General features: G+C 55.2%; 2 protein-coding genes across 6 annotated transcripts; both read right to left on the bottom strand.

Annotated features, from left to right (window-relative positions):
* Positions 55 to 4,863, bottom strand: MRPL24 (mitochondrial ribosomal protein L24). 4 transcript variants are annotated; one of them, XM_005663256.3, is made up of 7 exons: positions 4,775 to 4,863; positions 3,957 to 4,035; positions 1,273 to 1,516; positions 1,109 to 1,204; positions 793 to 896; positions 393 to 523; positions 55 to 292 (listed from the first exon to the last, which is right to left on the bottom strand). In XM_005663256.3, the coding sequence occupies exons 3-7, from the start codon at positions 1,453 to 1,455 to the stop codon at positions 156 to 158; spliced, it is 651 nt and encodes a 216-aa protein (XP_005663313.1). In that variant the 5' UTR covers positions 1,456 to 1,516; positions 3,957 to 4,035; positions 4,775 to 4,863; the 3' UTR covers positions 55 to 155. The 4 variants fall into 4 exon arrangements, with proteins under 4 accessions (XP_005663313.1, XP_005663314.1, NP_001231377.1 ...); XM_005663257.2 differs by having other exon boundaries at positions 4,641 to 4,788; NM_001244448.1 differs by lacking the exon at positions 3,957 to 4,035 and having other exon boundaries at positions 56 to 292; positions 4,775 to 4,831.
* On the bottom strand, positions 6,051 to 16,779 carry HDGF (heparin binding growth factor). 2 transcript variants are annotated; one of them, XM_013996955.2, is made up of 6 exons: positions 16,502 to 16,779; positions 9,304 to 9,380; positions 9,022 to 9,160; positions 8,142 to 8,327; positions 7,618 to 7,853; positions 6,051 to 7,419 (listed from the first exon to the last, which is right to left on the bottom strand). In XM_013996955.2, exons 2-6 carry the CDS (start codon positions 9,369 to 9,371, stop codon positions 7,413 to 7,415), a joined length of 636 nt encoding a protein of 211 aa, XP_013852409.2. In that variant the 5' UTR covers positions 9,372 to 9,380; positions 16,502 to 16,779; the 3' UTR covers positions 6,051 to 7,412. The 2 variants fall into 2 exon arrangements, with proteins under 2 accessions (XP_013852409.2, XP_001924678.3); XM_001924643.6 differs by lacking the exon at positions 16,502 to 16,779 and adding an exon at positions 15,984 to 16,442.

Genomic DNA, 17,019 nt, shown 5'->3' with positions numbered 1-17,019 from the left:
CGGAAGCAGGTGCATCGGGGTCAGGGATGCCAGTCTACCAGAAGACAGCAGCTGTACACAGAGGAGGACCCAAGGCTCTTTATTAGCATCTGAAGAAGAGGTGGCCCCAAGCTTCAAGGCTAAGACAAAGAGGGGAGCAGTGGCTCTGCCCAGACTCAATACCAATAGACTTTCTTGTGTCTCCGAGTCTCCTGGATCCCCATCGCCTCCATCACCTCCTCCTCCAGTGTCTTTAGCCGGGGCACATAGGTTTTTTCTAGAGCATCTTCCACTGAGGTATCTTTGGGGCCATCTATTGAGCCAGAGCAAAGACGATGGGTGGAAGGGCTTGTTAACATCCCTTACTCCTGCTCCTCCCAACCCCCATCTTCCTGCCTCTCGCCCAGCCTCACCAATCCATGTTTCAGGGACGATGCCGTCAGCTCTGGGAAATTCAGGTTTAGGGATGATTCTTCCTGATCTTGTGGAGACTCGTACCCGCTCTCCTGCCTCAGTGAATCTCCACTCCACATCAGTGGGTTTCCTAGTGGATGGGAGAAGTGAGCCCAGCCACGAAGCCAGGCCTCCCTGCTATCCTCCAACCTAAAAGTCAACGACTGAAAACACCAAGGTCACCATCTTTTTTTCTCTGCTACCCCTGTACTGGGGTTTCCGACAGGGAGTCAAGTTCACCAGATGGCCCCTCTCCATTTCCAGCACATCCAATCCACCACACCCTTTGGAAAAACCTGGTCGACAGCTGTGTGGACTCGGAGGGCAGGAAACCCTCTGACCAGAGCCCCATGTGCTTGCCTGTCTGTGGGATCCACAAGTTTGACCTGGTTGTGGAGCAGGGGTGCTTCGCTGGGGATCATGGTGCCCCGGTAATCCACCGTCTTGCCAACATAGCGGTAATGCTGTCCAAGAGAGGGGAGGGGACCATCAGGAAGCCAGAGGTGTGACGGCGGCTTGCCTATCGCAGCTCAGAGCATTCAGCCCAAATGGAAAAGTAGGAGGCTCAGGTGTCTCACCACCCCCGGCCAGTCTCCTGTCTCCCTGTGCTGCTCTTAATGGAGAGGGGCAGATGGGACAGGCTTCCCGGGTACCCCCACCCCCACTCTTCACTTACTGTATTCAGTCCCTCCACAACGACCCAGTTTCGCTGCCGGATAACTTGAACTACTTTGCCTTGCTTCCCGGCGTCCTTGCCTTCAAGGATCTCCACCTGTGGGAGTATGTGAGGGTCAGAGACGGAGATCCTTGCCCCACTATGCTTCCCCATCTGAGACTCACCTTGTCCCCACAGAACAGATGCCAGTCTTCATCAGAGATGGGTTCCACAGGCACCCGGCGCCGCCTGGTCCCTGGAGGGTTCTTCCTTTTGTCTGACAAGGAGCCTGGGCGGCTCATCCCATAGCGGTAGTTGGGAGGCAGGGTGACCTTGGATGCCAAGGCCAGCAGGGCAGACAGCCGCATGGCTGGAGGCTCTGAGAAGGCCCCTGGCCAGCAAAAGACCCAGAAATCTTCCTAGTTAGCTCTGGGGTAGGACAGAAATAAGGAGGCAAAGAAACAAAGGAAGAAAAAATTTTTAAAGCACTTACTCCATGGGTCAATGGATTTCATCTTACTAACTCCTTACAAGATACTATCTTTGCTTTACAGATTACAAAATAGACTCAGATGGAGTTCCCGTCGTGGCACAGTGGTTAACGAATCTGACTAGGAACCGTGAGGTTGCAGGTTCGATCCCTCACCTTGCTCAGTGGGTTAAGGATCTGGCATTGCCGTGAGCTGTGGTGTAGGCTGCAGACGCAGCTCGGATCCCGCGTTGCTGTGGCTCTGGCGTAGGCCAGCGGCTACAGCTCTGATTTGATCCCTAGCCTGGGAACCTCCATATGCCACGGGAGTGGCCCTAGAAAAGACAAAAAGACAAAAAAAAAAAAAAAAAAAAAAGACTCAGAGAGGTTAAGCGGTTTCTCAACGGTCATATAGCTACTATGTGGGAGAACTGGCATTCAAACCCACATACATGTGACACTGAAGTCCAAAAAGCTGGAGTACCATTCATGGTGTAGCGGAAATGAATCCAACTGGGAACCATGAGGTTGCAGGTTTGATCCCTGGCCTCACTCAGTGGGTTAAGGATCCAGCATTGCCATGAGCTATGGTGTAGGTTGTAGACGCACCTCGGATCTGGTGTTGCTGTGGCTGTGGCATAGGCCAGCAGCAATAGCTCCAATTAGACCCCTAGCCTGCGAACCTCCATATGCCACAGGTGTGGCCCTAAAAAAACAAAAGCCAAAAAAAAAAAAAGTCCAAAAAGTTAATTGAGTCCAGAGACTATATTATTTGGCTCACCTTTTTTTATTTTTATTTTTTTAAGGCCACACACTTTAAGCATACATTAGTTCCTAAACTAGGGGTTGAATCAGAGTTGCAGCTGTGGGCTACAGCCACACTGGATCTGAGCCATATCTGCAACCTTCACCACAGCTTGTGGCAATGCTGGATCCTTAACTCACTGGGTGATGCCAGGGATTGAACCCGCATCCTCACAGACACTATGTCAGGTTCTTAACCCGCTGAGCCACAATGGGAACTCCTCTAGCTCACCTCTGAATCCAGCAGATCCCTGTAGGGCTTGGCATGTAGTAGGTACTCAATAAAAAAGTCATTAAATAAATGTACCAAGAACAAGATGGGAAGCAAACAGGTAATGGACAAAAAACACTGGCATAAGACCAAAAGGAAGGCAGGTAGCAGAGATAAAAACTGAGGTTAAAATGTCCCTACATCACTTCCAATTCCTAATTTCAATGAGGAAATAACTACTTCTCCCTAAGATAGTTTCTTTCTAGAGGAAAAGGGTCCAGAGCCAGACTCTAGAATTAAAGTGTCCTAGATTTCCCAATTAGGTATGTATTTAAAGCCTCCCAATTTTGGATAATGGACTAAATCCATGGGGTGGTGAGAGAACTGAGGGCAAAAATAATAAATGCTGGAGTTCCCATTGTGGCTCACCAGTTAACAAACCCGACTAGTATCCTCGAGGACACGGGTTCAATCCCTAGTCTCACTCAGTGGGTTAAGGATCCAGTGTTGCTGTGAGCTGTGATGTAGGTAGCAGACCAGGCTTGGATCCAGCGTTGCTGGGGCTGTGGCGGGCGTAGGCCGGCAACTGTAGCTCAATTCAACCCCTAGCCTGGGAACTTCCATATGCTGAGGGTGCAGCCCTGAAAAAAAAAAAAAAAAAAAAAAAGTGCTTGGAGTTCCTATAGTGGCTCAGCAGAAAAAATCTGACTAGTATCCATGAGGACGCAGGTTTGATCCCTTGTCTTGCTCAGTTAGTTAAGAATCCAGTGTTGCCATGAGCTGTGGTACAGGTCACAGACGAGGCTCAGATCTGGCGTTGCTGTGGCTGTGGTGTAGGCCAGCAACTACAGTTCCAATTCGACCCCTAGCCTGGGAACCTCCATTTGCCGAGGATGCGGCCCTAAGAAGACTAACAACAACAAAAAAAAAGCGTTTCAGTTTATTGAGCACTTGCTACCTTCCAGGTACCATGCCAAGTGCTTTCCTGTATCATCTCATTTAAGCTCAAAGACAACTGACAAAGGAGGTACCACTGACCTTGTTTCATAACTAAGAAAGAAGCCTAACTTCAAAGTACAAATAAAGTGTGCTTTAATGACATAAAAAGCTCTGAACTGGGAGTCAGGCAACCTGGGTTCTAGTCCCTGCACCACCATCAACTTAATCTGTGACCTTAGGCAACTTGACTTCTGAGCTTCGGTTTAATTATCTGTAACATCTTAGAGGGTCGTTTCTGTCACTCAAAGTGTGTTTAATGTTTTAACAAAGCAAGCCACAGAATCATTTGGATAATATTATTCCTTTTGCACAAATTTTAAAATATATATATGTCCTGTCCCAGGCATAAATATTGACGAGAAGGAAACAGAAAACAACTAAAGTACTTGTTTTGGAGAAGAGGAAGTCTGGAAGGGCTGTTACTTTCCATCTTGTTCCTTCCCATAACGTTTCTAACCACGTGTACTTGAAAAAAAAAAAAAAATTATCAACCGGTTCATCTGAACAGTGAGATATTATTGGGTCATTTTTCTTCTCTCTACTTCTTAATTTAATACGAAAAAGAAATGACCTAATTTTATTTTCAAACTAAAGCTGGATGAATGTTACGAGTCTCAAGGTTCCTATTCAGAAGAATCAAAAAATGCTTTGGAAGCACTACCATGTGACAGATCCAATGCTGGGAACTTCACTATTCCTGGCATTTGATCTTCACACTGCTGTCTGGGGAGGTGGACAGGAGACAAGGAAACCAAGGCCCTGAGAACAGGTCATTTGCCCTAGCTCATACAGGTTGAGAGGAGCGGAGCCAATTTTTAAAGACTCCTGCGTGACATCCCTTAACCTCTGCCATTCTAGAGCCGAAGCTCTGGGGGGAGATCCCAGAAGCAGGCCCCCTAAATCTTTCCCTTCTTTGCCTCCAAACCCTGGAGATGCTGGTGCCCCTTCCGCAGTGAAGCTTTCATGGCGGAGAGCGTCTGCTCCCTCAGGCCTCGGTTCCTAAGGCTTTCCCCCCGAGTCCCATCCTAGGTGAGGGAGACGTCCAGTCCCCAGCAGTCTTCAGCACCCACCCGTTCCAAGCTTCCGATGCAGGGAGACCCCGGAGGAGGCGGCTGACCCGTGCCGGGGCAAAGGAAGGCCCTTCCCACTCTCGCCTCCAGACTAGTCCAGAGGTGCTATCACCTCTAGGCCACAAAGCCCTCACCTCCGCTTCCCGCTGAGTCGCAGAGCCTCCGCCTGCTCCCCCTGCACACGGGACCTTAGCCCCACCCGTCCCCTTCTCGGCTTTCTGGGAAATGGAGTCTTAATTGTACAACTGACGCTCAACAACGCAATAACGCACAGCCTCTCTGCATGCTGGGAGTTGTAGTCCGTCGCTACGAAGCACGAGAGAAAAAGGAAATTTGGCCGAGGAGGAAATCAAGGCAGCGTAAGAGCACCGTGAAGCATGTCGGGAGTTGAAGGCAAAGATGGATAGGCTGCCGGGCCTGGCACATTTCTGCACATGCTCTGCGTGGAGACCTCTGGGAATTGTAGTTACTAGAGACGATGGCTCCATTTTCTAGGTGATTGCGGCTTCCTATTCAAAGCAGAGGGCCTGCCTTTCTCATGAGGCTGCACTCCGAATATTTTCGCCACCCGCCCTTCTCCGCTAGCAGGGGTTAAGGCAGATGACAGAAATAACATTGGCTTTCTAAAATAAGAGATGAAACGTGGGCACTTCAGTGCCAGTCGATGATCTAGTCACAAAATGTCAGACTAGAGGAAACCTCAGGATCTAATCCAGCTATTCCACTTAATTAAGGAGTACTGGGAGGATTTCACGCTGTCAACCTCCTGGCCCCTAATCACCGGTTAAGAGTGGCAGGCATCCCTAGCTTTGCCCTTGAAGGACAAAGTTGTTTCTACAACCAGCCTCAGCCTCGACACCCCCACTTCCCTGGCCATCAGAGGCTGTGGCTTATAATGTCGCCCTTTCACACCCACTCTTTATGCAAATTTTTTTTTTTTTTTTTTTTTGCTTTTTAAAGGCCACACCCTAGGCATATGGAGGTTCCCAGGGTAGGATCCAATTGGAACTATAGCTGCCGGCCACAGCCACAGCATGTCTGAGCTGTGTCTGCCACCTACACCACAGTTCATGGCAACACCAGATCCTTAACCCACTGAGCAAGGCCAGGGATCCAACCCCAAACCTCATGGTTCCTAGTTGGATTTGTTTCCACTGCACCATAATGGGAACTCCTTGTGCAAACCTTTTTTTTTTAACTTTCCCAGGTGCTGATGGGTGACACTGGTAAACAGTGGCCAGGCAGAAGTAGAATACCGGGCATAGTATTATATAATTTTACCCTCATGTAGAATTTTAGAGAATGGAAGAGGCTGACACCCCTTACCTCAATCTAAGTGGACTTGGAAATCATTTGCGCCCCCCCCAATCTGTTAACCAATACAACCCCAAAGAATCAGTCAAAATCCAATGTAGTAATCAATGGGTTTTATTTTCCTATAACTGAAATCATCTACGGTTCTCAGAGCTAAACTTCAAAGCTACAGTCAGCAATTTTTCATCAGAGCCCAAGGGAGAGGGGCAAGGGTGAAAGAGACAAGAGACGGAAGAGGCAGAGAGACCACTAGAAAGAGGTTGGGAGAGGGCGCTTAATTCCCTCTGGCCTCTCGGTGGGTTACAAATCTGATCTGGTGACGACACTGAGGGGACCAGATGCGGGTATGTGGATGGGAAATGACACCAGAAGGAACACCAAAGCCTCAGCTACAAAAAGAAAAGTCATCAAGCCCCAAACAGAAGGGGAGCCTCCCAGTGCACCTCAGAAATGGGAGCAACATTGGGGAAGAAAGGAGCAGAGTGGGGGGGGCGGCACACAAAGGGGTTGGGGGGGGTCTTTAAAATTTTTTTTTTTGTAATTTTCTTTTATTAAAAACATTTCCTAAAAAATGTGTCTTTTCCTTAATGTCTGGGTGACATATGGACTGTAGGCTGGCCTTGAGCACTGTGGGGAGAGGAAAAAGGGCAGCTAAGGATCTCCCCAGGGCATCCCATCTCTGGTCTGAGATCTAAAGGTGGGTGGATACTCCTCAACACTTCCACCCAAGCTGGGTGAAGTCAAGCATTCAGATCTCAGCTCCTTGGCCCAAAGAACCTGCAAACCCCCAAATCGTGGGATTGAGAGACTCCAATTCCCATGACACCCAGGGTCAGCAAAGGAGAAGGGGCATTGCCAATGAGGAAGGATTTGCGGAAGGGGGCCCCTCCCCCCAAAGCTATCCCACTTTCCCTGAATCTAGGCAGCTGGGATGACAGGTGTGGGAGGAAGGGCCAGGAGCTCAAGGAGATGCTAGAGCCTCCTGTCCACTCCCTACCCCAATGTGAAGACTGCCCTTCCCAGGCCCCAGAAGCCCACCTAGGCTTCCATCCCTTCCACTCATGACCCTGATCCCAACCAACCCAGAGGTCTAGAATGCCCGGGGGAGGGGGAGAGGGGTGTCGGGAGATGGAAAGAGCCAGTCGAGGCCCCGACAAATGCGCTGGGAAACAGCTCCAGGTAGGGAGGGACACAACGGCCTCATCTCATCCCATGGAGCAGAAGACATGGACCTGACTCGGATCACACTGGTGTGGGGACATAGAGGTGAGGGCCAGGTGGCCTGCCCCATCCAGATCAATCTCCAGGGGCTGAGCTCAGAAGGGGGAGAGTGAATGGAAGAGGAGAGCGGGTGGGGGTGGGGAAGGGGTTCCCAGTTTGCAGGCCATGGCCAGTTTCCCCAGTAGCACCCAGACAGCAGCAGGAACGGGGCGGGGGCTCCTCTTGAAACATTGGTGGCTACAGGCTGCAGGGGAGGGTTGGAGGGGAGAACGGTTAATGGTGCGGCCTTGGCCTGGCCAGGCCCCAGCCAGTGCCGGTCTCCTAGGAGAGCCCCCCCTGCCTCCTGAGAGGCTGACTGCTGCAGGCCCTCCTCCTCCTCCTCCTCTTGGCAGGTGGCTGGGCCCTCCCAGTCCAACTGCCACAGGGCAGGGGGCTCACTCACCTCTCATGATCTCTGATGCCCGGGGCCTCAGCATCTTCCTTGGTAGCCTCTTCTTCTTCTTCTTCTTCTTCTTCTTCCTCTTCTTCCTCCGGAGGAGGCCCCCGGCCAGAGCTGGGCTCAGAAGGGGTGCTGTTCTTCTCTGCCTCCACTGGAAGGGGCCTTTCACCCTCCAAGGTGGCCACCTCCTTCTCCTCGCCTTCGGGGTCTTCTGCCTCCTTGGGACGTTTGGGGGAGTCCTGGGCAGGATGAGCAGAGAGGAGGTGGGCTGAGGCTACACGGGGAGGACGCCAGCCTCCCCTCCTTTCCCCAGAGGCTCCTTGGGGGTAGGGGGAAGAGCTGCAATCCCTCTCCTGCCCTCTGCTAGCTCAGATGTCTCTCCTGTGTCCCATCTTCTCAGCAAGGGACTCCCCAAGACTAGGAGCTCCGTCTGGCTCTCGGACTGGGCACTCCCTGAAGAAGCAGTAGCTTCTCTCCTCAGACTGGGAGCCTTGCCCCCTCCTGGGCCCCAGGCAGCGGGCAGTTACCTCCAGCAGGTCTCCTGCTCTCCTCTTCAGCGCCCCCTTCTCATTCTTCTCCTTGGTCGGCTCGTCGATGACCAGCTTCCCTTCCTCGTCGCTGCTGCCCTCTGCGTTCCCCTTCTTATCGCCGTCACCCTCAGCGGCGTCGGCCTTCGGCTCCGGCTCTTCCACGCAGCTCTTTTTCTGGGAGGACTGCGGCGGAGACGGGGAGGGGCTGAGTGGCACCAGCGGCTGCCACGGTCGGGCCCCCTCCCCAGACCCCTCCCTCTGCCACTCGCTCCTTCCTTCTCCCACCTCGCCCCCGCCCCCACCCAGGTGCCCAGTCTCACGAGTGATTGGAGACCCACCTCTGTCGGATTAGCCCCGGGGTAAACCCACTGGCCGGGCAGGCAGGGCTCGGTGCAGGAGGGGGGAGGGCTGGAGCAGGAGGCAAAACCTCGGGTCAACTTCTCCCCAAGGGAGCTGGGACCCTTTCCCCGCCAACCCCCGCCCCCCACCCTCCCGCCTCATCCTGCCCGGCTCACGAGCACCTCCTCCTGGAAGCCTTCGTGCAAAGAGTTAAGGCCACGTCCTATACTCACGCTGGGCCCGCCAAAGGCCTGTCCCCCACTTACCGCCTCCATCCTGTTCTCGCCCCACCCTGCCCCCAGGCGCTGTCTAACGAGTGGCCCCTCGCCGCGGCTACATCGCACACCCACAGCCCCGTCCCCGCCTCCTGCAGGAAGCCTCCCCCGCCCCCCACCCCCACCCCATGAGCTCCTACTCTGAAAGCCCTGGCATTGGTTTAGAGCCCCCTACTCCTAAAGACTAAGCGTCACATGGGGGCCCCAGACACCCACGGCCACACCTGCTCTCCAGAGGGTCTCGGGGGCAGATGGCAGCTCACCTGGTAGCCAGAAGCCTTGACGGTAGGGTTGTTCTCGATCTCCCACAGCCCCTCGCTGAACCCTTTCCTCTTGTTGGGCTTGCCAAACTTCTCCTTGGACTCCTCGTAAGGGAAGAGGTCTTTGGGGCCCAGGAATGCCCTGGTGAGAGATGGGAGACTGTGCTCTCGAGCCCCTCACTGCCTCTGAGCTGGGCAGCCCGACAGGGAAGGGGTGACGTCACCACCGCTCTTTCCCCAAAGGGGTCCGCCCAGGGCCCTCCCCGCCTCTGCCCCCTCACTCACGTCTCGTGGGTCCCGAAAAAAAAGACTTGGTATTTGTTGGCTGTGGATTTCACGGCGGCCTCAGGCATCTCGTCAATCTGAGAGCAAGAGAAGGAAAGTGCGTGTGAACTGGAGTCCTGAGGTCATGAGTTTGGGGCTGGGGGGTAGGGGTTGAGGGGCCGATTGCGAAGCCACCTTTGTGAAAAATCAGACTGAGAGGGACCCAGGAGACACATTCTTAGCACATTTTTAGTACTTTTTGGAACTTTGGTCAAAAGTCAGACATAAAAGCCCAGCAGAAATCCCCCGAGTCATGCCCTCTCTCCATGAACCAAACCGCATCCATAAACAGATCCTGTCCATAAAGCTCCATGTCTTTGCCATCACCCTGGTCCAACCACTGTCACCTCTTGCCTGGACTAAACCACAGTCTCTTCTGTCTCCATCCTTGCCCCACCACAACCCTATTCTCTGCACTGCTGTCAGAGGGGGCTTTTCCAAGTGCTGATCTGTGCATTTCATCCCCCTGTTAGAAACATTTCAATGGCTTTTCTGATCTCTAGGGCCCACTTGTTCACCCTTCTCAGTAATGTCAAGGTCTGAATTCCAATAGTGCCACCAGTATTTGTATGATCTCGGGCAACTTAAGGAACCTGTTTCCTCACCTGCAAAGCAGAGACAGTCAGAGTACTTAAGCTACAGGGTTGTAAGGATTAGATAACCATAACCTGGCATGTAATATGTCCCACATATGTGCTTGCTATCAGCATCTTCTCCCAATACACTGCCTTCTGCTCCAGCCACACTGAGTTTTCAATCTCCTATACACTATCTCCTGATCAGCCTTCCAACCTCAGCCCCATCATCACTTCCTCCAGAAAGCTTTATCATCTCTCCCAATGGGATCGGCTTCCCAGAAAAAACTCTGAGCACCTCTCCTTCACGATTCCAATTTTGTTTTATTTATTTATTTATTTATTTTGCTTTTTAGGGCCACACCTGCAGCATATTGAAGTTCCCAGGCTAGGGGTCGAATTGGAGCTGTAGCTGCCAGCCTACACCAACATGGGATCTGAGCCGCGTCTGTGACCTACACTACAGCTCACAGCAATGCCGGACTGCTCACTGAGCGAGTCCAGGGATCAAACCCACATCCTCAAGATTCCAACTTTACAGTTCATATTATCATTCGATTAATGTCTGTGTGGACTATACTTGCCCTGAGATCAGAGAGTCTATTTTTATGTCCAGCACAGTGCCTAACACACATGGGTTACACAGTAAAGACTTGCTGAATAACTATGACATAGACAAAAGCAAGAGTTCCCCTTGTGGCTCAGCAGTAACAAACCTGACTAGTATCCATGAGGATACAGGTGAAATTCCTGGCCTTGCTCAGTGGGTTAAGTATCTGGCATTGCCATGAGCTGTGGTGTAGGCCAGCAGCTACAGCTCCGATTAGACCCCAAGCCTGGAAACTTCCATATGCCTCAGGGGCAGCCCTAAAAAAGACACACACAAAAAAGACGAAACCAGACTGCACTAATTAAAATGGAGGGATGAAGCCAAGCGGCTGGCCTGTTCAATATCCCTCATCAGTAGCACCCCCAAAAGACTTCTGTGGAACACTTGGAAAGTCATGGGATATAGTCAGTAGGGGTCTCTCATTTGACAGATGAGGAAACAGGCCCAGAAAAGTGATTTGCCCAAAATGACAAGACAAGTTTGTGAAGGACAGATTTCGGAACTAGACCTCCTGACTTGATCCTTTGCCTCATATGTATGTCCTGGGGGCATGAGGGGTGCTGTGGTCGAGAAGGTGCAGAGGTCTGAGGTCAGGGAAATGGTGAGAGGCAGTGGCCCAGGCAGCCTCTCCCAGATCAGGCCCTAGAAGCCCAGGCCAAGCTGAGCTGGGGTGGGGGTGGGGGTGGGGGAGGAGGACTACAACTCCCAGCACCACTTGCAGCAGCCCCAGCGGCCTGGCTTCCCGCCGGACAGAGGCTGGGTGGCCATGTTGACTGGGGCCCCAGGCGCAGATAGGAAACAAACTGACAGGCCAAGGCAGTGATTAACACACAGAGCCGGGACAGAGTGCCTGAGTGGGGGCCTGCGGAGGGAGGAAGGCTGGGTGGATGGAAATGCGCTGAGACACACCCAGGAGAGGGGCGTGGAACCTGGGCAAGAATATGAGGGGCATCTTGCTCCAGACACAGTCTTCAGACTCCTGGGCACCTCCCCCCTTGCCCTGTGGCCTCTGGGGACAGAGGTCCAGCCCCTCCCCCCAGGAAGGCTCAGCACAAACTGGGCCCTCCCCAGGACCTGGAGACACTGGGGTGTGTTGGGGGGGGTGTGTGGAAAGGAACGCTGTCCCCCACCCCAGCTCAATCCCCATCGCCATGACAACCCGACCCCGCCCCCGGGGCCACTCAGCAACCAGGAATGTGACTGCCCCTCCCCCCCAGGCCCTCTCTCCAGATTGGGGAGGAGGGGACACTCACACACACCCCACCCCCAAGCCTGGAGTCTGGCACCTGGGTCCCCGGCTGTGCCTGAAACCACAGCAAGGGCTGAGGGCCGGGGCCCTTTCTCAGGAAGCCAGAGCTGGGGTGTGGGCGGAGGAGGAGCCAATCCTTAGCCAGGACACCTGGGTCCTCTTGCCAGCTAGCTCCCCACCCTCCTCTGGGGGGAGGGGGGGAGCAAAAAACAAAACGAGAGCCTCCAGGGCTTAGAGATCCCAGGAGAGAGGACAGGACAATAATAGCGAAAGCCCTTTCCTAGGCCTCTTCTCGGATCTTTGCGCACCAAGAACAGGGGTGGGGGAGAGAATACATAAGGGTCCCAGCTGGGAAGTACTTTGGGCTCTGCCCTTTCTGAGTCAGGACAGTAATTGGCTCACCGGAAACATGTGCGGAAAGGAGAGAAACTGAGGCTCAGGAAGAGGGGTCGGCCCAGTAAAGGGGTCAGAAACATGAGACCTGAGATTTTCTCACAAGGAACTCAGGCCAGGCCAAGCAGTGCCCTGGCCATCGGTCTCTTTCCCGTGGGAAGCAAACTCTGAGGTAGCTGAATGCTGTGACAGGGGATCCAGGAGGCCACCAGCTGCCCAGCCTCGGGGGGGGGGGGGGGGGGGGGGGACGGGACAAAAGAATGGATGGGAATTAAAAATAGACAGAAGGAGACACACCAGATACACCCGCCCTACTGACTTCTAGCCAAATAAAGGATGGATCTAGAGGAAAGAGGGAGTCAGGGGCCTGGGCCGATGGGCACCTATGCCAAAGGGTACTGCCACCCCTCCCACCCTGCCCCACCCCACCTCGCGTGTAGGCACCTGCAGGAGAGGCCTGCTCTTTTCACTTAAGGGAATGCCCAACCCCTCACCCCCCAAAGGGGAGAAATCTCTTCTGTAGTGGACCCTTATCTTTCAAGCCACAAAGGAAACATCTTTTCTGGCATTTGGAAGTGAAGGGCGGTTCTTCATCCACGTAGAGGATATGAGATCCCAGATACCCCCAATACAGACACGCGAGTCTCCCAGGCGGTGCCTTTATATCCAGGCTGTGACTCAGAACAAGTGAGTCAAGGCTTAAGTGGGTCAGGGCGGGGCCAGATGAGTGCTGGGGACCCCCTGCCCCTCCTCCCCTAGCCAACAGGGGAAGGGGCCCTACTACTTCTCAGCCATTTCAGGAATCCTGGCAAGTTACTTCCCCCAGGCTGGGGCACGTCCACTCCCACCCCCACCCTTCTGCCTTTGCCTGGTACCATCAGACAGGCCAGAGCACAGGAGGGCCCCTCCTCCCGGAGCCCACAGACACCCTCTGAGGTTCTAAAGAGGGATCTGAAGTTCCCAGGTGAGGAGTGGGGAGAGAAGACTTGAACACACACACACACACACACACACACACACACACACACACACACACACACAGCCTCCGACCAAATCCAGGCCAGGGGTGCCTGCTCAGCACAGAGGAAGGCAGCCGGGAAGGCTTAAGCCCACAACGATTGCCAGCCAGGGTTCTGACCACCACACCCAGGGCCCAGGCCCGACCTGACCCAGGAACCGGAAAATCTGGGGCAAGAAACAGCTGGGGCCAGGAAAGTGTGGCAAGTCCAAGAGGCAGAAAAGAGAAGGTGGTGCCTGGATGTGGGGGAGGGGCAGGGGGGAGGAAAGATGGGTGAGGCCCTCTGGCTGCTCAGGTTTTCTGGGACCGTGAAACCGGAAGTGGAGAAAGGAGGAAGGAACCCAAGGGGGGGAAAAAAATCCCTGGGTGTTGGAGGTTAATTGTTAAGTGCTTGGAGATCCCCCAGGAAGGCAGGCAGGAGGAAGAGGAAAAGAGAAGGTTAAGATGGAGACACACCATCCTTCCAGCAGGTCTTGCCTACCACGTGGCCCCTCTGGCTGGACTCTCCAAGCCCTGGGCTGTTCTAGTCTCACCCAGCATCAGCCAACCTCCCCCAGAAGCAGAGGCTGGGGAAGGGAAGTCGACACGGGGGCCTTCACCAAGACGGAGGACTCTGGCTGCCCATTAGATGGGGCAGTCAGCAAGGCCCTGCTACCCTTCCTCCATCTCAGGAGGGGCCAGGCCCCTTCTGGCTCTGCCACTCAATGGACTAAGACAGCATCCAAGGATGGTGATGAGATGCAGATTTGTCTGCTCTTCTGGCATTCAAAGGAGAATGTATTTGGGAGATAACAGCCCTGGGTGTACCCTCCCCACACACACATCCCCAGTTTTCACAATCAAGAGCCAGAGCACACACAATGGGTGGAGTCCTATCTCTTTAGGATCCAGCCTGATCTCCCTCCCCCAACCCAAACTTTATCTGAAGAGCCCAGGCCTCAACTGCCTTCCCTGTCCCAAGAGGCCCAGGGAAAGAGATGAAGTGGTTGGCATCCTGTCCCCCTCCCTCCCTCCAAAGGCCACCAGAAACCTGAAGGTCTTCTTCACAGGGGCTAGTGTGGGTCCATATGTGGCCCCCCACTTCCCTCGTCCCTGCAACCTGAAGAGGTTCCCTGCAACCCACATTCCACCTGAGCCCCCTCCCCAGCCTCTGGACTTTGTCCCACTCCCAGAGGTAGGAGCAGTAGAGACCTTGGGTCAGTTCTTGCCCTGCCCACCAGGACCTGGCATCTGGACCAAGAAGTCAGATGGATCAAAGGTGCAGGGTAAAGTACACGTGTTCAGACACCACACACATATACATGCACATGCAAGGCTGTCTGTGGCTGCTTCCTTACACTGCCCTCTAACCGAGTCCCCTAGGAGGCCCTGGAAGCTGGGAGAGCCCTGCGTTGCTCTGTAGAGGCCAGATATCTAGAAGTTTCAGGGAACAAGGCATATGGGATTGGGCACATTCCTCAGGACACGAACAGAGCAGGGTGGGGGGTGGTCTCCAAGTTGGTCTGGACACTCTGAACAGGAAGCCTGGGTCAACTGCCTAAGCTCAGAGCAGACTCTGGGCCAGATGATGAGACAGACTTGAGTGGAAGAGAGCAACCCACCACCATAAGGCAGTTCTGCACTTGGCCCCCTCGCCCAGAAGACTCACTCCCTCTACTCGTCTCTGCCCTTGGATTTCATTCTACAGGAGTCCTGACACTCTAGGGCCAATACCAAAGGCCTCTCTCTATACCAACTTTGAAACAAGCTGCCAGAGGTACTGCCCCTTTGGACACCCCCGACCTCCCCCAGCACCCTCTGGCAACGACCTCCCTTATCCCCTACTTCACCTGTCTCAGTTCTTAGGGGGAAACATGATGAACGTGCCAGGTTGAGCTTTTGGGCCCCACCCTCCCACCTGGCCAGGTGCTGGGGTGGGGGGGGCTTCATACTGGCGGGCTGAATCAACCACATGGCAGGCTGGGCCGTTCTGGCGGGAGAGGCTCCAACATGGGGAGGAGAGGCAACTCGGTTCCCCCCACCTCCACTAAGAGGCAGTCTGGACTGGACTTCCCAATCCCACAAGGGCTCTGCCACTCTCAGCCCCACATTTGAGTTGGCAGCATATGGAGGCATTTTTTTTGCGGGGCTGAGGAGCGAAGGATAACAGCGGGTAATTTCTAAGACGGACAGATTTCTTCTGTCGCCCCCCAACCATTCCTCGACCCTCCCAACTTCAGATCTCTTACGATCCCCCAAACCAAAGTTTTCTAGAAGCGAACTCCGCCTCCATCTATCCCTTTCTGAGCAGAGATCCTTCTTAACCATTTAATCTAGAAGAGGAGAGTTTGAGCTAGGGGCAACCATCAGTGAAGGTTTAAACTGGGGGTCTTTAAGGGGGTCCCTGAAGGGGATGGCTGTGGCGCCGGGGCGGCGGGGGAGGGAAGGAGTAACACGACTGGCCCCAACCCAGGCTGCGCGCCCGAAACCGCTGGGAGTATGGGGGCTGGGGGCGGAACTAAGCACGCGGAGCCGGGGGCCGGGAAGTGACCGGCGCCCTCGGATCCCCACGCCGCGCACACGCCACTACGCGCGGACGCCGTCTGCCCAGGTGTTCCCAGCCGCCGCCAACCCCCCACCCCCAGCCATTATATAACCGGCGGGTGGGCTCGGAGGTGCTCGGGAAAGAGTCAGGGACTCGGACATCCCCCGCCCCCACCCGACCCCCCCTGCTCTGCGCGGAGCGCTCGTGCCCTCCCGGGTGTTATGCAACCCGAGCCTGGAGGTGGCTAGGAGGCGGCGGGCCGCGCTGCTCACCCGGGCCGGCCAGTGTGGGTAGCCCTTCATCTTGGCGAACACCAGGTCCCCGCATTTATACTCCTTCTGCCGGTTGGATCGCGACATGGCGGGGCTCCGGGCGCCCCGGGCTCCGCGCCGGGCCGGGAAGCGCGAGCCCAAGTTTGCGCGTGCGGCGGTGGCGGCGCCGCTCCGCTCCGGCCCTCGCGCGGCCCCCGCCTCGATGGTGGCCCCCGGCCCGAGCTCCGGCGCGGCCACGGCGTCTCCGCCCGCGCGCCGCACGGACGGGGCGGGCGCGGATCAGGGGCAAAGCTCCGGCGCGGTGGGTGCACGCTCGTGCAGTTGTTTGTGTTTGAAATTCAATTGCTCCCTCTTCTGCGCGAGGCCTCTTCCTCCACCCCCCGCCCGGTCCCCACTCCTCCTCCTCCTCCCTCCTCCCTTTCCCACTCCTCCTCCTCCCCCCTCCGCGCTCCCTCCCGCGGCGGTTTGATGCGTGCAGCTTCTTGACGCCCCGTGCCTGCCCCAACCCGACGCCCAACCTGGAGCCGCCTGGCGGCGCGTGGCGACACAGGCGTAAGGAGCCGATCGCCGAGCAAGCCGAGCAGGCTTTGTGTGCCCGCTGTCGGTGGGTGCCCGCCAGCCCGGGAGGAGCTGGCGCCCGGCTGGACGGAGCGGCCTGGCGCCCCTCCCCCGGCCCCACGGGGCGCTCCCAACAGCGGCTTCAGCGCAGTGGAGTGTCGACATCTAGGCGTAGTGTCTCCCTGCCCACGGCTCCATCCCTGTCCACGAATGTTTGCTCGGCACTTGCGGTGCTTGGCAGAGTGCTGGGCGCAGCGGCGAGAGCTGGGCACCGCGCCCCTGAGCGCACAGAGGTTTGCCCTGGACCTCGACGTGCTTACAATTTGTGGGGTCACCGAAACGTCGGGGATTGCTCCGACACTACGGCCTTTGTGGAATTTGGTAGCCAGGAGGTGTCCGAGGGGTTGTGGCACAAAGTGACCGCGATCCATGTGCATTAGATAGGTCTCGGCTTTCTGTGCTATTTCCTGGCAGAAGA

This window comes from Sus scrofa, chromosome 4 (assembly GCF_000003025.6).
Source record: "Sus scrofa isolate TJ Tabasco breed Duroc chromosome 4, Sscrofa11.1, whole genome shotgun sequence".
NCBI lineage: Eukaryota > Metazoa > Chordata > Mammalia > Artiodactyla > Suidae > Sus > Sus scrofa.
Note: the sequence above shows the minus strand (reverse complement) of the source record. Positions and strands in the feature narration are given on the sequence as shown.